Genomic DNA, 21,017 nt, shown 5'->3' with positions numbered 1-21,017 from the left:
CTGCATTTTTTGTAGTAAAATACAGAAAACAAACAGGAAGTGGAAGCAAGGTTAGGCAGTCTGCGGTGGCAGCATGGCTGCCGTCGCTGCTATGCCTGAGCGCATGAGTGATGGTAACTGCCCATCGATGCTGCAGCAGAGCTTGCACTGCAGGCAGCCAATGAGGAAACTGAACACTCAAGTGAGTGTGCTTTACTGGTAAATGTCCCATCTCAAAGTGGAGTGAACCCATTGAAGAAGAAAAAAAGCATACACAAATACCAATTATAGTTTTGAGGTATGAACATAAACGGAAGAAATAACATTGGGAAAAGATTTTGTAAACAAATATTTAAAATACAGACAGGAATTTCTGAAAAGAGATTTATAATTAACTCCCATAATGGCAAGCTTGTTCCTCTCACGCATACAGTCTTTAATTTTAAGCGTGACTATCCTTTTCCAGCTTAGCAGCATTAGTCTCCTGCCCAGAGGCATAGATGTCTTTCGCCTATGGGCCTTGTCATGAGTTGGAAGGTAGCCCTTAAATGTGGCAGTAACAGGGTTACCGCTGCATTTACCGCTCCGCCCAATCTCAAATCTGGCATGTTTACCCCCAGCTCTGAGCTGGGGGTACACCCACCAGGAAAATGCCAAATTTTGGTGCAATTACCGCTGGGCCCAAAGAGGAATGAGAGTAATGTTTAGCACCCAACCCATGATCCGGCGGTAATACCGCCGGACGGGTGGGAACTAATGCAAATAAAGTTGGGTGGTATCCCAGTCGGGGTAGCACCCAACTCTTGATGAGGCCCTTTGTCTGATATCAAGACACAAGGTTTTGCTGTTTATGGTGGTTAGATTTAGTTGGACAGCTGCCTAATACCAATGACATGCCCAAAGTTATATAGATTCCGACAAAACTATCGGTCAAAAGGTCCTTCCGACAACTTAGCTGCATATGAACATAGGTTCCTTTTCCCGTTCAGAGCTTCAGTAAGCATCTTTTTGCATCTTACACGCCATCCAGTGTAAAGCCATACGGAGGAGCCTTTGTTGAGGCAGAATGTCCTACATATGTATAGATTTGCCTCAGATGAATGTGCCAAAAACCTTCATCTTTCTGCGTTGCCTAAATAAGCTTGTTCTATGGAATTCCAGTCCGGTAAACATTTATCCAGGGGACTGCCATTATTTAGTTGTGCAATTTTGTTTAGAGCAGCCATCCTCACGTTAGATGTACTAGCCAAGAAACCAGCTTGCGTTTGGAACGGGTCATCTTTCTCCAGTGCATGGACTGGAAAGGGAGAGTGGCTGGACTGGGTCACGCCCTTGGTTCTTGAAGGTAGGTTTGCCCCATAGTTGTTTACAGACTGCTGAACATGTGGACAACTACATACTCTGCAAAGTAAGTTGACGTCAGAACCCAGGGGTCTAACATGAGGATCTCCAGATGTTTTGGACAAGGACCCCCCGGATTCCTACACCATTGCTTTTGCTGGTACGGGTTGATGGTAGTTGTATTCAAAACTGGAGAGGTTGCAGACCCGACCCCTGGTGACACCCGCTATGAGTGCTGGCCCACACTTGTGTGATTTTTTATACTGCTACCAAGCGTTTAACACTTCTTTGCAGATGGCGTGTCAAACAACATATAAGAGAGATTACATGTACAAATGTATTGCAGACTAGTTTGCTTCATTCCTTTTGTGCACAAAACAGGCATTGGGTCCATTGCCCAAACGAAGAGGAGAAAACGCATATTAAAAAGAACATGCTGAAGAGAGAACATCCTGAAGAGAGAGAACAAAAGAGGTTACAGCATAGTGCATGAATAACTGGTATGAAAAATTGCAACTATGGGAAAAGAGAATTGTCATGATGTGATTTTTTACTCTTCTCAACAAATGTTTTTTCAGCATATGATATGGATTTTCTCTTCTTTTCTAATACATCTAACCTCTACCTATGTCTCTTCTATAATTCTTTATCATACAATAACTTGATAATTGTATACCCAAATAAAAAACAAAAAAGCTGCACTTACAGTAGTTGCTCAAATTATCGTCGGGGAAGAGAGATGCATGCGGACCCACCACAGGTCTAAGTACGTCAGGACGATAGTTTCACTTCAAATAAGGAACATACCCCTTCTTTTGTTTCAAAATGTTCATTGTGATTGGAAACATTCATGTGGACAAATGTCTGTTCAGAGACGCAACAAATACATTTTTGTTAGAATGTATGTACTTTAGCCCAGACAATGAACCTTGGGACAATATTTGATATATTGTATGTTTACGTGATTTATACTATCTTGTTGTTCTGTGTTGCGTCTCTGAACGGGTATTTGTCCACATGAATGTTTCTAATCACAATGAACAGTTTGAAACAAAAGAAGGGGTATGTTCCTTATTTGATGTGAAACTATCGTCCTGATGTACTTAGACCTGTGGTGGGTCCACATGCATCTCTCTTTACCGACCCTTTCATTTGTGTCTACAACAATTTAGCCCTCCTGAGCAGAACAGGGTCTTGACCAGGAGCCCTGTATCCTTAATCAGGTGCTCAAATTATCCAAGACAATGCTACTTACTGTATCAACCTTGAGAAATTGAAAGAGCGATTGGTCCCACCAGGATTCGATGCATGGACTCCATTTGACCACTCCCTCCCACGCTTCTTTTATTCTCATCTCTAGGTTGCTTTCTCGCCGCCTCCCTCCATTTGTCTCGTTATCTCTTTCTCAATCTACTACCTCCTTTCTCCGAGTCCATCTCTTTTTCACAGAATTAGCCAATTTGTTAGAAAATGTTTGTTCGCATGCAACATTTGCTCGTTTTTCACATGTGTAATTTGACCTTCGGAGCACTTTGCCTGCATATTATACAAAATACCGAACAGGGAGAGCGGGGGTTGGTGGGGAGTCCCCCTCTGCTCATGTTCGGTATTTGGGGTCTCAGGGGTGTCCCCTGCTTCCTTAACTTTGGCTGCAGGGGGAAAAAAAAACTTGAACTTTTAAAGCGTGGTTCCGAGCAGTTATACTGCGGGCAGTTTGCTGCGATCAAAAATAAAACCAAAGAAACAACCCCAATCCTTTTTCACACTCCATCTTGGCTCCTACACTCTGCAAGCTGCTCTCCTCCATTTCCCGCTTTCTCTTTGCCTCCCCACCTCCGTCTTGCTCTACTCCACATTTTTCACTCTCCCTTTCTCTATCCTATACCTCTCGTTATCCTGGCCCTTTAATTTGTATTCACCCTTTTGGTCTACCTTTCTCTGTTCCTTGGCCAGTCATTAAAACTCCCATCTCTGGTTCCCTGGCTCAAATTCCTACTACCCTAGCACAGCTGGACATTTAAAAGAAAATGGAGACCGGCCAATTTGAAAAGGGTGAAGGAGCACTTTCTGTGTATCTTATAAAATCCACGTGATGGCTCGGTATTACCCAAATTGACCTTTTACAATTGACCTAATTATAGTGATCCTAATTGACCTTCTGCACAATTGATCTTTATATTATTTTAGTTATTTTATGTATGTATTTGGTTGGTTTTGGATTATAAATAATATAAAGGGATTGGGTGTGGGGTTGCGGGGGTTCTGGATTGGGTGGGGGTTGCGGGGGGTTTCCCCCCCTGCATATATGTCCTAATTGACCTAAATTAGGCCAATTCTCCCGAGGTCAATTGTGAAAAGGTCAATTAGTATACAACCGATGTCTCATTAATTTCAGAATGTAAAGGCAGCAGTGCATCATTGAACAGGACTATTTTATGCGAAGGCCATCTTGCTCGCTTACCTGGGAATGCATTGATGTCGATGACCGCGTGCTGGCCCGTTTGGTTATTGATGATAATGTCGATGCCGAAGAGGGAGACGCCAAGTGCCTGCCGCAGCGTCTTTGAGATCCCACGGATGACCTCATCACACGGCCGTTCAAAGACACCTTCCACTTTTTCGAGCTAAGAGAAAAAACAAGTGTTTTACGTCATATGTGGGTCAGGTCGAAGAATGGATTTTGAAACTGTATTCAGAGTTATCTATTCTTTGAGTTCAATTCTGGTGTAAAAAGAACATAGTCGGCTTTAACTCTGAAATAGATCTGATCACAGGTCTGAAAATAAATGCACGTATCCCTTGCAAACGCCTGCCACAGTGCACAATTACTTCAATAGAACCAGTACAGTCATGCTATTAATACTTTAGAAAACCTGGCCTTAAGCCTTGCAGTAAAGTGATTTATGGCACCTGTCCTGTGCTGGTCACATGTCGGTTTCATGCGTGGAAACACCAAGTATTTATTTTGAAGAGGGCCTGGCAGAGCTCTTGTACCAAAAACCAATCAGTACAAAAATAGCACCATTTCTAGCCATCCTGGTCAGTACCCATTATTCAGAAGGCAACATAAATACAAAATAGTGTACACTTGTGGCAGATCTTCGTCCTATGTTGGGTAACAAAGACCCATCAGCTGTAATGTACCTAAAATGGCAGCAAACTTGAAGGAGACAGAGGTTATGAGCCCTGGGACCAGTAATTGTGAATCTGTGCACTGCTGAAAGTACCCAAGTTCAGCCTCACCTTGATGTTATGTTATGTTAGCGGTACTTGTATAGCGCACCGTCGCCAACGGAATTGGTCCCCAGGCGCTCTGGCGGATCTGCAAACAGGAAGGGTGGGTAGGGTTAGTCGGGGAGAAGGAGAGTGGGAGAGGCGGTGTGCTGTTGGCAGCTTCAGCTCGGTATACACCGAGTGCTGGGCTTTGGTGCTAGTATCGGATCGGGCGAAAGCCTCGAGTGCTGTGGGTGAAGTTTATGTGTTGTTGATGCGGGTTAATCGCCGGGGTCCATGAGGCAATACCGGCAGTGTGCCAGCACCAAAACCAATCTGCAAGTGATAACCATGTAAGTGAACTAACTCATTTATTAACCACTGATCGAGGACAGAACTGCTCTAATTCCGATCCACAGTTTGGGTCTAGGCTAGACATTATCAGCATGGCTAGTGGATTTGTTCTAAGATAACAGACGTATCTTAGTATGCGAGTATGCACTAATCATAAATGTATATTCCACAAAGGGTTCAATTTTTTTGGTGAAAACTTTGGGTGCCGACACTTGCTCTTTGGAGGAATGGCAAGAGGCAATAAGGAGAATTTGCTTTTCTCTGCCCTTCCTAGCACTAGAACTTTTCCTACAATTATATCAGGGTCTTGATAGCTCAGCAGGATCCTAGAAGCATCGTTTGGTAAAGGAGACAAAGTAAAAAATGCAGTCTCAGGTCTGATGAGACCAAAAGGAAATCATTCTTCAGGCTGGCTATTTGGATAGAGACAATTCAAAGTCAACCAGACATGTATATGACTTCGAGAACATGTGCCATTTTCTCAGCCAACCAAAGACCAATACAAATATGAAACGCTCATTCAACTCTAAATTCTCCCCATTTTCCAATCGTTGAGGTTTCATCTGCATTCCACTGCCCTATCTTTGGAAAGCATCTGGAAACAGGAAAGGTTCATCTGTGAATTTTCTTGAACAGTGTTCTTGTTCAAAGCACTAGGTTATCCCCCCAAACAAATCATCTCCAAGCTCTCCATCTGTGCTCCCTCAGCAACCAAAAGAATTATTGTTCCAAATAATTCCAGGATATATGTGGTGCCTTTGAAGCAGTAGCCACACATTGTGCTTAGGATCGTTTCTGGACATCCTGTGCACTATAAGGTATGTTAAAGGGTCTTATACAGTACAACATCTAACACTTGCACACCCTCTTGGTGCTTTGGGGCCTGTAAGCAAAGTGGGGGTAATGGGGTAGCTAAGGAGGTGGCAAGAAGAGAGTATGGTTGCGTTTGCTAACATGGTGATATACTGTAAGCACATGTAAGCATCTATGTGTTATGAAATCTTATCGGAGAGAGGAAAAAATTACTCATCTCCCAGTAATGTTCTTTCTGATGGATGTTCCTCCCCCGGGTTCGGTTCCTCATCTATGATATCCCCATTCCAGCGCAGTTGTTCTCCAGAAACATTTCCGCCACCAGGGGCGCAGGGTACCTCCGTGTCCACTCCATCCAACGTCTCTACGCACCAAGCGTCAGATATGACATTGGGGCCAGCAAATATATATAACGGTAACGCGCCCCATAACCTTAGTGCCACCCTTTTTCCCCTAGCACTCTGAAGCTGAGGGACGTACAACCAATGGTATACTAGCTTCCCGCAAGAGGGGCAGATAGGGAGGGCACAATGAGGAATACATGGAGGAACATCCATCACAAATAACATTACTGAGAGGGAAGTAAGTTGATCTTCTAATGGATTCTTTCCTCCCACAGATTCCTCATCTATGATATACTCCCAAAGCAGTACGTAAACCTGGAGGTGGGAGGAAGCAAGAACATCACCTAAACCAGAAAACTCCAGAGGACTGCCCTACCAACATGGACATCCTGACCCAAAAGAGAATCCAAACAAATGCAAAGTTGGCCATGGTGCTGCCTGGCAAATGTCCAGGATTGGGACTCCCCTCTGCAGGGCAGAGTTGGCAGCCACTCCTCTGGTAGAATGAGCTCCGAGACCCTCAGGCACATTTTTCCAAGCCGGATCGCAGCATTCTGAGACGCAGAGAATGAGCCACCAGGACAGGGTCTGCTTGGTGACAGCTCAGCCAGCACGAGCACCAGCATAAACAAAGAAAAGCTAGTTATCTTCCCTAGTCTCTCGGATACCAGAAGTGTAGAACTAAAGGGCCCGTACAGGGTCCAGCTGATGGAATTGTTCCTCTTCTTGGAAGGGTAAGGTGTAGAAAAAACACAGGAAGATTGATTCTCTGAGAAGGATTGAAATCCAAGACCACATTCTCAAATGATCTTCTCTTTGGATAATAAATCAAATAGGAAGGTAAATCTGACAACACTGTTCACTCACCCGTCTCGCAGAAGTGATGGCAATCAGGATAATCACACTTAGGGTGAGCAATCTAATAGGAGATGAATGAAGGGGCTCAAACTGAGTGCTCATAGGAAACATTAAAACTAAATTCAAAATGGCATTTGGCGGTGACATGCTTTTGGCCCTCTCGAGGGGGTGGCCTCAGAAATGTCAGGACTGAAAATTAATGTGCACAAATCAGGTGCTAAACATCACGTTACTGCAGGAGGACCTGGGAGAGGCAAAAAGGCGTTCCCCATGCCACTGGGCAACAGAGAAAATAAAATACCTGGGGATCCATATAACGAAATCCTTGGACACATTGTGAAGCAAATTACCCCAAACGCCTTGGCGCTTTTAAAACAGATCTTGCATATTGGAACCCTCTCCATATATCCTGGTTGGGGCAGATGGCCTCGATCAGAATGGTGACCCTTCTGCGTTTCCTATACTACTTTCAGGCCCTGCCAGTCACTCTCCCCAAGAGATTCTTTAGGTCACTCAATCTGCTTCTCTGCTTTCTTTTGCAGCAATACAAAAAGGAGGGTGGCGCTGCGGGTACTGTTGGCTCCGAAATGCAAGGGGGGACTGGTGGTTTCCAGATTTTAGACAATAATACTAGGCCACCCAGCTATGAGTCTTGAAGCACTGGCTAACAGGGGGTGACAGTAAACTGTGGGTGGACATGGACAGAGCGGTGGTCTGGGCTCCACAGGTAGAAGTGTTCTGGCTAGTTAAGGGGGAATCGACCAGCTAGTATGCAGGCATCCCAGATCACGGCATTAGTCAGGGAAGTGTGGGATGATCTAATTAAACAAGGGGGATATAGACACTGCTAGGCCCATTCACACCTCTATTTGGGAACCTGCAGTTAACACTGGGGATGGACGAAAGGGCTTTTGGGAAGTGCAAAACAGCAGGTTGTAAGAGACTTAAGAGATATTATGCAAGGCCAAGAAATCAAATCTTTTGAGCAGTGTAAGCAGTCCTTCGCTCTCTCCGAAGGAGATAGGTTCCAATACTATCAGCTCAGGCACTGGGCGATGCACCCTCCCAACAAGCAGGCGGCGAGTAGGCAATTCACCGCATTTAAGAAGAACATCACCTCCAGCTCAGTGGACTCTCACCTAATCTCGGTTTTATATACTTTAATTGTGGAGGGGGCAACACAGACGACGTGGTCTTACATGAGCAAGTGGGGAGGGAACGGTGGGAAGGCACATTATGCAGGAGGAATGGGAATGTCTGTGGGGTAGTATTCTCAGGCTTACTTGGTCGATACAACTGTGAGAAGCTTGGTACAAGGTTCTCACCCAATTGGCACTATACACTGGAGAGATTAGGGACTATGTACCCAGAGGCTCCATCGATCTGCTGGCTATGCAGCACGGGACGGGGTGACTGGCACATATCTGGTGGTCATGCCGAGCCATTTCCCCCTTTTGGGAACAGGTGAAAAAGGCAATCAAAAAAATGTTGCACTTGGATTTGCTACTGGGGATGGAGGTATGCACGCTGGGTCTATGGAGGAGGGAAACGGCGCTGCAAGGGACAGCAACTTTAAGGTTTGTATGGTTATGGTCTTAACAGCATTTCTGGTGGTAGCCCGCAAATGGAAAAGCAAAGTATCCCCACCACTTCATGAGTGGCTGTCAAAGATATGGCACATTCTAGCTATGGAGTGGGTTACGTACAACATCCAGGTGGGCTATATGCAATTCAGGGAATATTGGTGATTGGTGTTGACATATCTGTGGGAGGATAATCGGCTTCAAATGTGCCCGCAAAACCTAGGGATTTTGGACATTGTCTGATGTTGCCATCTTGGTCAAGATGCTGGGGGCAAAGTACTGTTATCTGTGTGTTGGGGGGAAGCAGCTTGGGGGGGGTGGGGGTTGTGTTGGAGGTGGAGGAAAGGGGCTCAGGGTAGAGGGGTTTATTCTGTCATTTAATGCGAAATGTTAATAAACAAATCTTTAAAAAAAAAACTAAATTCAAATTCCATGACAGAATCACAAAATGGCATGGGAGGAAACTGGTTACACAACCCCTGCAAGAACTGCATTATTGTGGGATATTGCGATTAAACAAGACCTCTTCTGGGGACCTTTTGAACACAAATAGCAGTGAAGTAACCATTCACAGTGCCAATCTGCAGGCCTGTCTGGCCCAAAGATATTAGAAAATCCAACACAGGGAACAGAGGACAGGATAAAGGAGCCAGGTCCCTCTCCCAGCACCAAGTCGAAAATGTACGCCACATAAAGCAGAACATCTCACACTTCCTGTTGGAACTGGAAGCAAAGAGGTCCTCTTGAGGAGCACTGCAGAAAAGAGAGGATCTTCTCCAGAACTTCCAGACAGAGTTCCTACTTGTGAGAGGCCAGATTCTGTCTGCTCAAGGCATCCGCTGTGAAATTCTCTCGTCTGGCCAGATGAGCAGCCATCAGAGACACACTGTTCTCCAGAGCCCAGAACGAGTCTCATTGCTTCTCTGCACAGAGACAAAGAACCCACACCACCTAATTTGTTGAGGTAGTGCATGGCCAATGTGTTGTCTGTTAGAATCAGCACAGTCTTGCGTTTCGCAGAGGGGTGGAAAGTGACAAGGGACAGACTGATAGTCCTCCACCCCAGAAAGTTGAAGTGTTTCTGGGACTCAGCAGGAGACCACAGTCCGCTCACCGCCAGGTCTGACAGGTGAGTGGCCCAGCTATGTCAGAGATGCATCTGTCACCACTGTCACCTAGGGCCAAAGTTGACTCAACGCGCATCCCAGCAAGTTGACTCGCACGGCCCACCATGTCAGATCCTCCTGGACAGAGACCTGGAGGAGGTAAGACATGTGGCTCTGGAACTGCAGCCCTTGAAAACAAAGAAGCCATGGATCTCATGCACAGCCTCGCCTCTGAACAAGGATGCAGGAGGCAATGAGGCCCAGAAGGTTCCGGAAAGGCAAGGCACAGACTTGTTCCTGTGATTGGAGGACAGTGACCATCCAAAAGATGTTTGCCACTCGATCCTTGGGCTGGAAAGCCCTGCCCAGGCGAGTGTCCAAGACTTCTCTGACAAATAGGAGAAACTGGGATGCCAGACCGTGAGACTTTTTGAATTTCAGGGTTAAGCCCAAACTGTGCAATAGAGTGCATATGCGGAATAGATACTCTGACACTAGCTCTGGGGAGTGAGCTTGGACGAGCCACTCATGCAGGAAAGGAAAGATATTGACGCCTTCTCTCCTGAGGTGAGCCACTATCAGCATCTTGGTGAAAACCCTGGCTGATGATGAAAGACTGAAAGGTAGGACCTTGAACTGGTAATGCTGTTGTCCCACTACAAACCTTGGGCACCTCCTTGTGCTTTAGACAAATTGGAACATGATAGCAGGTGTCCTGAAATTCTAGGGAAACCAACCAGTCCTGCAGAAGGAGGGCTTGCTGGATCCAGGGGAGATGCATGGTAAAAAACACATCACTGAGGTTTGGTGCCATGGGGTGCACAGTGGACAGAGGAAGCGGCAGGCAATGCCACCTCTCTGGGCAACTCTCCCCTTACCTCTGGGAAGCACCTGCCTCTTCCTGAGGCAGATTGACCACGGCCTGTTGGGGCAAAGGCAGTGGAGTACGGCAAGACCTGAGTACTTAGCCGTTGCCTTTGACGACTGAACCTACTGGAGAGCGTCATCAGCCTTGGCTCCGAAAAGGTTGGTGCTATCGAATAGCATGTCAAACAATCTGGTTTGGACGCCAACTGCAATTCCTGATGTCCTTAGCCAGGAGTGGCGCCTGACCACTGTGCTGGTGGCCTTGGCCATACCCACACAGTCTGCTGTGTCCAGACCTGATTGCAGAATTTGGTGTGCTGCCTCCCTCCCATCAGAAACCAGTGCTTGATATCCGTCCCTCATTTTTCCATCGGCAGATGTTTTCGGCTGCATTGGCCACCATTGTACTAAGGCCAAAGGAAAACCTTGCCATGGCGCATGAGGCATTCACGGCTTACAGTGCCAGACTGTGTGCCCCAAATACCTTCTTGTCCCATGCATCCAACCTCTTACTCTACCTGTCCAGTGGAAGGGAATGGAAGGTAGATGCTTGTAGGCTAGCCGTGGAGGACTGGACTACCAAGATCTCAGTTGAAGCATGGGAGGAGGAGGAGAAGAAGAGAAAAGCTCGGTCTGACAGGGCGGGGCAGTTTTTCTTCTCTGTGTCTCTGTCCACAGCCAGAAGAGTGGGAGGCGTTTCCCACAGCTCCAGCAGGGGCGCTTCCACATTTTGGGTCCCTCGTCCAACATGTCGGAGCTCATATTGTACCCTGGGCCTGGATGAAGAATATCATCCTAAAGTGCTGGCCACATTTGCCATTAGGCACTGGAATGCGGCTAGGGGCTTTCCCGGATTGGGACCTGGTAAGAAATCAATTTCCGGTGAGGCGTCAAGGCCGCTGGTTCCTTTCAGGTCCTCTGCCAGAGCCAGTGCATTCCCACCTTCCCTGTAGAATACCTCAGGGAAATCCCTCGAGGCCAAAGGTTCCAGCTCAAAAGGGATCTGGTCAACCTCATGGTCATAGATATCATACATTTGAAACATAAAAGCATCCGTAGGGAGTGGGCATATTCCCACGGATCCGCAGTGTCCCCAGCGTTGATGACCACGATGCCCGAATGCGGGGCCTGTGGGCACAGAATTATTACAGCTTCCTTTTGGGCCAGGCCTGAGCTGGTGGGTGTGGTCCCTAGAGGGTGCCCTGCCAGTTGCAGCAGACGCAGTGGGCCCAGGCGTCCCCATCCCCAAAGTCGGCATTGCCTGTGCCAAAAGTGCTGGTGCCAAGCGGAGAATTAGGTTGGAAAAGGTTCCTCTTTTGGCCATTCAGGCAAACCCTTAGAGCGATGGCTCTTCTTCAAAAAAGCAGACAACAAAATGCAGGTGTGAGGACCCATTCAGAGAGCGGGATCTCTTCTCTTCTTTCTTCTGCTTTTCCTTGCGCGGAAATGCCCAATCTTCGGAGTGCCTGATCCGTGTCTTGTGACCTCGACCGAGATTGTGGCGCCTCACCCTTCGCCTTGTAGATGAAGGTGAAAACCTTTGCTGCCCTTTCCCATAGGGCCTTCGGATGCATGGACTGCCATGACCCTCAGTCCTGGATGTTGTGGTCCTCACCCAAGCAGTATAGGCAGATCTGGTGCGGACAGTGGGTGAAGTGTATGAAATGAATTAGTGTAACTATGTGCCCTGCCCCGCTCCCCACACAACACCCATCATCGCGCCCCCTCCCACGCACAATACAAACCCCCAAACATATGTGCCTGCTGCTTAAGGGAAGGTTCAGTGCAGTGCACTGAAGTGCAACTTTCAACTGCTTTCTACTCTTATTTTAAAATGAAACCATACTGAAACGGTTTCTTTTTTAAATAAAAGTATAGGAACAGTAATATTTAATTTAAAAAAGTAGACACGCATCACTCCCACCCACTTCGACCACTGGGTGCGGATGCCCGACCTCTGTCAGCTGCAATCCGCACCTGGCTTAAAACCTGGGGCCTTAGACGGATTAGGCATGGCATTGTTAGAAAAGTTATTTAACCTTGATGAGCATGTTCCCGAATAGCGAACAGAGTGCATGAAAAAAAGGAACTGCGGTCATGGGGCGAGCCGTCGCTATATACACACTAGCCTGATGCCATAACTGGCTCGGGTCATGTAGAGGCGCTAGACGAGCCGACCTGCGCCCTCACAGTTTCCGGAGAGCAGGTGCGCTGGGATAGGGAATCCATGGGAGGAAAGAATCCATTAGAACTCTTTGCAGGAGGTAAACATTTAGGTGTAAGCAAACATGTGGTAATCTATGTCGCAGATTGATATTTCTGGGTTTGACGCAGATAAGAGGCATGTGATCTTCAATCTTTCAATTCTATTGTGAAATATGCTACAAGAATGGTTGCGCTCGACGCTACCATCCAATATGGGATTGTCAGATCTCTCCCTGAGGCCACTGTGTAGCTCCAATTATTTTAGTTCTTTAGAAATTGGCCGAAACCATCGAGGTAGGGGGGCGGGTCTAAACTTTTATCAGATCGACAAAACTGAGGAAGTTCCGAAACATTTGTCATATAATTACCTGGTGATCTTAATAGTACAGTTTCCATTGTGTGCCCCGTCCACGTATCCTCTCAGCCTATCAAACATTCGACGAGGTGTTGCCAGAAGTTACTGGATCAAGAATGCCTGGATCCCCAAAGCCGTAGGGGGCAGAACTTCTGTACGCAGATGTGGAAGAGGGCCAGGAGCCCAATAGCATACATGCCAGAATCACTCCACTAGCAAGCAAGCAAGCGCTAGAAATGTTGCAATGCGAACATGTTCAAACTCTCAAGGGTGCTGTGCCAAAGAAAATCCAAGTGGGAATTCCGCTCATGGCTGCTGGTCACACCATGTAGCCACGGGCAAGTATAACACGAAGGTTGCGGGGGGGGGGGGGTCTAGAAGATACTGTAGTGAGTGGGAGATGGCAGAAGATCAAGCTGGAGAAAGGGGTGGCGGGGGAACACGGGCATGCGCTTTAGGGACTGGCGGAAGAAACACTGTCAGAAGGGGGGCAGCAATGTGGACATGGCACTGGGAATGTGTGTAGAAAGGCAAAGCAAAGCGATTGCCCTTGGATTGAGTTGGAGTTTGTGGGTGCAGGGGTGAAGACGCACTCCTATTTCACAAAGATGGTACTCCAATTAAATCTTCCTTAATCAGGGGTGTATTCATTTCCAAGGGATTTATGAAGATATGGGCCGAGGATCGAATGCCAGGAAGCCGGGCCTCAAGCAGTGCTCTTGATGTATCCAGAATGGCACCCCTAATTTAGGAGGTCTTCACATGCACTAGTGCAGAAGAAATTAGGACATTGAGCTTCATAGCGAGTCAGCACGAGCCCCGAGCAATTAAAAGGGTTCAACATGACCAAATGATGCGGCTCCCGAGTGGTCGAGAGCCTTCGGTCACCCTGCATCACGACACACCAGGGAGCAGAGTCCTCTCCAGAGGCAAATCCCTTAGAGGGGCCACAGACGAGACTGGAAGCGGTACTTACTGCTGTTAACACCGATGACGACTCTGGCTTCGACACATTGTGACTGTTGAAAAATATGGACTTCCGATCTGAAAAAAAAAAATAGAAGACAGATTTAGCTCCCAGGTTTTAAATGGATATTTTTATTTAAATTATATAAATACAGACCATTCATGAACATGACGGTTCGAATACACAACATTGCTGCATATGTCCTGCTGGAAAGTCCATTGGACAAGCTGCACACGGTTCTGCGGGATCCGGTTGCAGAACAAGGCATTTGAACACTGGACTATATAGATCCAGTGGAGGAAAATCAGGACTAGTCCACAGGTTAAAAAGCTCCTACTGAAACCTAAACTGGGACTAAAGTGCATCGGCAAGACGCAATCAGTGCCATCTAGAATCGTCCGTAAAGGTTTAACAGCAGTTATAAAAAACACACACACATACAAAAACATGCCAGCAACTCGTTCCAGAAGCAACCATTTGTGATTGGTCAGCTGGAATGTCTACCAGTGGGTACTAATCGGATCCATTAATACCAAAATAAGGACTTTACAGCACACAACACAAACTTCTGCCACCGAATGGGGTAATGGCAAGAGCAGCTATTTCGAGGGTATGCGCGTGAATATTTCGTAGCTGAAAATAACGCATTTGAAATGTTCGGCACTTACACCAGCCCCGCCCTGCTACCCCTAAATCTTACCTGCGGCGGCCCACTTCCCAGATGTCCCCACCCACGGCTCTTCCCCTGTGACCCAAGTTCCGCCTCCCCATTGAGACGCAGAACTTCCAACGCAGGGTACGTGTGTGTGTCCCACTTTGATGTATATGGTAGTGGGGGACACGCCCGAATTCCATAAATGTCGATTAAGGGCATCGGGGCACACCCCGCAACACCCGCTCCCCTTATTCGACATTTTAGGACCTCGTCTGTTTTTTTTTTTTTTACACACTGCCCTAATTTGGCATTTTGATGCATTCGGGGTTTTCCCAATCTTTTGGGGTAATACCCATTCGAGGGTGTCCGGTCAGCAGACAAAGCGTTAATTAATGGTGTATAACATCATGACTGTAGAGCACGACTGGCTATTATTGCACAATACAATCATACAGATGCCATCGAGATTGGTGGGGGGCGCTAGGTCTGCCCTGTCGGACTTCAACCCTTTAACCTGTCCTGCCTTTAAGAACAGAACTCTGCCGCACTAGTTCAACCCACAGAGCTATGCTACCAACCTATAACATAACCAAGTAACAAGGGCTAGTGGTTTTACAACCACACAGAATACACGTATTGCTACATCTGAACGCTAGAGGGTGGCATTGTGAAAAAAACGAGATCGTGTACAGTGGCTGATGAGGATGCAAGTAACATGTGCAGATTCAGAAAATGCAGACTAGAGAATAAAAACAACGCCCAGGCAGACAGCCTAGCTTTAAGAAACACACGAAATGGGCAGACACCTGATAAACACCACACGCACACACACGAACGTCCCTTATCACGTACCCACTCATTGTTTACCTTTTATTTTGATTTTCTAAAATGAAGATCAGAAAGAAAAAAAACGAGGAGTACTGATAATATAAATTACACACAAACCGTGCATTTAGCATCAATGATGCAAATATGGTTACAGCAGATTAGTCTGGGCGAATCCCATAACTTGTCCAGCATACCCATGTCCACATGGTAATACAATAGGAACACTCCTTTGCATATCAGACAATGCAGCTATCCATGTACTCGTATCCTCGTCCAGCGACTGCTCTACCTGGACTCTCTAGCGCCCGTTCATCCATTGAGAGAGCTAGGACTGTAGCAGAAAGCCAGCCCACGTATTATTGCTCTTCTGCCCCCTTCCGTCCGGTACTACCCACTCGCTACTGGGCTGCCTTTCACTAGTACGTTATGCCAAACATTATCCTCCAGGGGGAGCCTTCCGGCACCTGCCAATCTTTTAAAAAATAATATATAAAACAATCATTTTTATTATTAATACTTTTTGTTTTGTTTTATTCTCAGCATTATTGAATAAGTTACAGAAAACAAGGAAAAAGATTCAAACATTGCTGAAAAACATCGTTTAATGCAAATTGGCTGAGCAAAGCAAGGACTCCCTTCAATCAATGGAGGAAACAGATCGATTAGGTAGAAGAGCTCACATCAAATTAAATATAATGTCAGAATCCGTTTAAATAAAACGACATGGTATATAGGGAATGCAATGTAGGAGTAGCACAATACTATACACAAAGGATAGGCACTGAGGCAGGATTCTGAGGAGTAGCAGGCACAAGGTCACCCAAGCCGAGGACATGAGGCCGGAGAGAGAATGCAAATGACTGGGGCCAGCCAGACAGGTCTTTAAGGAAAGGGGGCAGATAAAGTCTACGGACACTGTTAGACATGAGGAGCATTCCACATGTGGGAGGGCAGAAAACGGGTCTATGATTTGGTAGGCATGAGCTGCATTCCAAAAACTCATGAGGGTGGGCAGAGAAAATGCCTATGGGTTGCTAGGAGTGAGATGCATCCCAGAAACTCATGCGGGAGGGCAGAGAAAATGCCTATAGGTTGCTAGGAGTGAGATGCATCCCAGAAACTCATGCGGGAGGGCAGAGAAAATGCCTATAGGTTGCTAGGAGTGAGATGCATCCCAGAAACTCATGCGGGAGGGCAGAGAAAGTGCCTATGGGTTGCTAGGAGTGAGATGCATCCCAGAAACTCATGCGGGAGGGCAGAGAAAGTGCCTATAGGTTGCTAGGAGTGAGATGCATCCCAGAAACTCATGCGGGAGGGCAGAGAAAATGCCTATGGGTTGCTAGGAGTGAGATGCATCCCAGAAACTCATGCGGGAGGGCAGAGAAAGTGCCTATGGGTTGCTAGGAGTGAGATGCATCCCAGAAACTCATGCGGGAGGGCAGAGAACGTGCCTATAGGTTGCTAGGAGAGAGATGCATTCCAGAAATTAATGCGGGAGGGCAGAGAAAGTGCCTATGGGTTGCTAGGGGTGAGATGCATTCCAGAAACTCATGTGGGAGGGCAGAGAAAATGCCTATGGGTTGCTAGGAGTGAGCTACATTCCAGAAACTCATGCAGAGGGCAGAGAAAATGCCTATGGGTTGCTAGGAGTGAGATGCATCCCAGAAACTCATGCAGGAGGGCAGAGAAAGTGCCTATAGGTTGCTAGGAGAGAGAGATGCATTCCAGAAATTAATGCGGGAGGGCAGAGAAAGTGCCTAAGGGTTGCTAGGGGTGAGATGCATCCCAGAAACTCATGCAGGAGGGCAGAGAAAGTGCCTAAGGGTTGCTAGGGGTGAGATGCATTCCAGAAACTCATGCAGAGGGCAGAGAAAATACCTATGAGTTGCTAGGAGTGAGATGCACCAGAAACACATGGGGGAGGGCAGAGAAAGTGCCTATGAGTTGCTAGGAGTGAGATGCATTCCAGAAACTCATGCAGAAGGGCCGAGAAAGTGCCTATGGGTTGCTAGGGGGGAGATGCATTCCAGAAACTCCTGGGGGAGGGCAGAGAAAGTGCCTATGGGTTGCTAGAAGTGAGATGCATTCCAGAAACGCATGCAGGAGGGTAGAAAAAGGCTCATGGGTTGCTAGGGGTGAGATGCATTCCAGAAACGCATGCGGGAGGGCAGAGAAAGTGCCTATGGGTTGCTAGGGGTGAGATGCATTCCAGAAACTCATGCGGAAGGGCAGAGAAAGTGCCCATGGGTTGCTAGTAGGGGTGTCACGGTATTGGTTTTAGTGCGGTATGATAACCTTCTTGCCAAATGACGGTATATCATGGGTATCGCAGCATAGCAGGTGGAGTTAACTAATCTTAACTGATATTTCTTAAAGGTCATAAATTGTCAGCATTTTGGAACTTGTCTCTGCACATTTTTAGCTGATCCTCCAGGAATCTAAGGCGGCTGCAGATTTGGTCTTTCATGGCGCTCACTCTATCGCCTTGAATGAAAGAGTGACTAGTGGAAGTGTTAAAATGCACATTTTGGGCAATGAGCTTGCTGCTCAGTCACAGGTCATCGCTTTGAAAATCGGCCTCGACCTGCATTTTGGAACCACATTGCATGGGCATCATGACCCCTCGCTGCGATCAGTCATAAATGTTTGTTTTGATAACGCTTTATCCCATTAAAGGGAGAACGGTCAGTCATGGGCGGTCTGAAAGCCCATGTCATTGTGTTTCTTTTGTCAAAATGTCATAGCCAACACACTCGCTGAAAGGTTGCATATTGATCAAATCACTATAGCTTGTTTACCATCTGCCTGGTGTATTCTAAAGGTCTGATGTTGGAGTCACCATTGACCATGCAATCCTAACAGGATAGCGTTCAGTGGGCGCTGTTGATTTCTTCCTTGATTCTTGCAATATATGTTCATTTACCTTCTTAAAGATAGTGGCACAAAAAACATTTTGAAAATGACAAAGTTAAAATACATATCGGCACAAATATGGCCTACACCACCACCTCACCACAACCCCATCACTACCATTTCCCCCAGGTCTGAGCGCATTGGGACCCTTGTCATGTGGGTTGAGACGGAGGAATGCTTTCATGGGTGGTGTCACAAATCGAGGATAGACCTGAGAAATATCTCACTCCCATTGCTCTGGATACTTCAAATTGAATGTAGAATTTGTCCTGCCTGCTTGAGTCCAGTGCCATATGCAGAAGGCAGGAGAAGTATCAAGCGAAGCAACAACTCTAGTGCCAATGTGTAAATCTACACGCAGGACAGTGGGGGGGGAAGCACTGATAGGCCCAGTGTACATACAGTTTAATGAGCCAACATTTTTGTGGACATGCATCAGAAGGGCATCCAGTTAATTCCCCCCTTTGAATTCATTCTGGGATGTGGAGTTACCCATCTTTCAAATTGGTGGGAAAACTACAAATCTACTGATCTTTAACCCGACTCTACTGATCACAGAGAAAGAGCGGTCACAGCATCAAAGCTGCATTTACTAATGTGGCCTCACGTTCCCTATGCTCTTGCTGCCAAACGCCACATCCCACAATGCAAGATCCAGAATGCGAAGCACTTGCTTACTGCAGCCTTTCCAAATCGGATTGAAAAGCTCACTTAATAGCTGCAGGCCCTAAAACTGTATACCGGTATAAACAATGCGACGGTTATTATAGTTCAATTAAGCTGTTCATGGTATCTCTAACGGTATACTGTTACACCCCTAGTTGCTAGGGGTGATATGCATTCCAGAAAATCATGCGGAGGGCAAAGTGTCTATGGGTTCCTAGGAGTGAGATGCATTCCAGAAACTCATGCGGGAGGGCAGAGATAGTGCCAATGGGTTGCTAGGGGTGAGATGCATTCCAGAAACTCAAGTGGGAGGGCAGAGAAATGATAAGCTACTCACCGTAGTGACTAACGTACTCCTAGTCCATAGTCCCCTTTCCTCCATCCATACTCTATGGGCGTCCTTTGTTAGGGATGGGAGACAGAACCTTTTTCACCCGAAAAAATCGTCTTCCTCTTTAAATTTAGAGGCGCGCAGGGACACGGCCCTGCGAGCAAGCGCTCCTCTGACTCCATCCACCGGCGCAACTCCTCAGTCCGCATTGATGCGTCAACAATAATACCATTGCCTAATGGAACCACTTTTATTAGGGAGGGGGGATGGTGGGACGTATGGAGAAAACGGGACTATGGACTAGGGGTACATTTAGTCACTACGGTGAGTAATTTATAATTACTCCTACATTCCCAGTCCCCTTTCCTCCATACTGTATGGGCGATCCTCCTTAAGAAAACAAGCTCCTTGGCACAGCCTGTCCAAATGCCACATCGGACCCGGAGCCGGCATCCAAGGCCGAAGGGGAGGCCCACGTGGCCGCCCTTCTGATGACTTGCCACGGAACGTGCCTCTGGAACGCGACTGCAGGGGCATTTGCTCTTACCGCATATGCATCCATGTTTGCTGGAAGTGGTTTGTGCTGCCCTTCATAGGCCTCCTTGATGGCCGAAACCATCCACCTTGCTATAGAGGCCTTAGATGCTGGATATCCTGGCCTTGATCCCCCGAAGGTGATGGAGAGCCTCCGACCTGCAAAAGCTCTTAGTCCTGTCCAGATAGAATTTCATGCCGGCCCTGACAGGCAGTCAGTGCAAAATCCTCTAAGCATCATCCTTAGGGTCAGCGAAGAAAGTAGATAACACTATCTCCTCATTCAGATGGAACGAAGAGACTACTTTAGGCAAGAACACGGGGTGCATTCTAAGGAACACTGTGTCTCTGTGAAAGGTGTGTAAGGTTCTGAAGCAACTAGTGCCTGAATTTCACTGATCCTGCATGCAGACATAAGACCCCACCAAGAGGGCTGTCTTGATGGTGATCAGCCTGATGTCCGCGGACACCATTGGCTCGAAAGGTTTGTGCGCCAAGGTGCCCAGCACTACATTAAGGTCCCACACAGGGTGTGGCCTCTTGATAGGTGGGTAGAGCCTGATGAGGCCCGCCAAATGCCTTTTAACCACCGGGTTGGAGGATGAGAAAACGCCATCCTCCGATTTCCGGTAGGCTCCAATGGCTGCCTAATAGGTGCAGCACGTGTCTATTTGCACTCCTGAGATGGGAGGTGTGCAGAGAAGGCTAGCACGTCGTCCAATGAGCATGTGAGAGGATCGACCTCCTTTGATTCTTCCCAGTGACAAAATCTAGTCTACTTGCTTTTGTACTGGCTCCTGGTAGCATCGCTCCTAGCACCCTGTATGATGTCAGACGCAGATGCTTTAAAATGATCTGTTCAGGAACCACGCTGCAAGCGCCAACTTCTGCGGGGCGGATGACCGTGCCCCACTGCTGCAACAATAGAGGAGTTGGGTCCAGTGGAAGGTGCATCAAAGGTTTTTTGCCAAGGCGACAATGTCCTTCTACATCGGAATCCCTGTGCTCACTGCGTGGCGTAGAGTGAGGACCTAGGCCAGAACCCCTGCCTTGGGTTGTGGAGTATTCTGCCAAACCTGCAAGACGTTCATGCAAGGCCTTGGCT

The 21,017-nt window shown here is 47.2% G+C and overlaps 1 protein-coding gene across 1 annotated transcript in view; it reads right to left on the bottom strand.

The window, feature by feature from the left end:
* The window catches only part of ITPK1 (inositol-tetrakisphosphate 1-kinase), an 830,437-nt gene that overhangs the window by 14,516 nt on the left and 794,904 nt on the right, over nt 1-21,017 (bottom strand). Inside the window, exons 9-10 of the mRNA XM_069637740.1 lie at nt 13,995-14,062; nt 3,782-3,944 (exon numbers count right to left, since the gene is read on the bottom strand). Of these exons, the coding sequence (XP_069493841.1) occupies nt 3,782-3,944; nt 13,995-14,062 (231 nt within the window). The remainder of the gene's footprint in view (nt 1-3,781; nt 3,945-13,994; nt 14,063-21,017) is intronic.

The sequence above is a fragment of the Ambystoma mexicanum genome, chromosome 14 (assembly GCF_040938575.1).
Source record: "Ambystoma mexicanum isolate Mex_15411 chromosome 14, UKY_AmexF1_1, whole genome shotgun sequence".
Lineage (NCBI taxonomy): Eukaryota > Metazoa > Chordata > Amphibia > Caudata > Ambystomatidae > Ambystoma > Ambystoma mexicanum.
The sequence above is the reverse complement of the archived record's forward strand: the minus strand, read 5'-3'. Positions and strand labels throughout refer to the sequence as shown.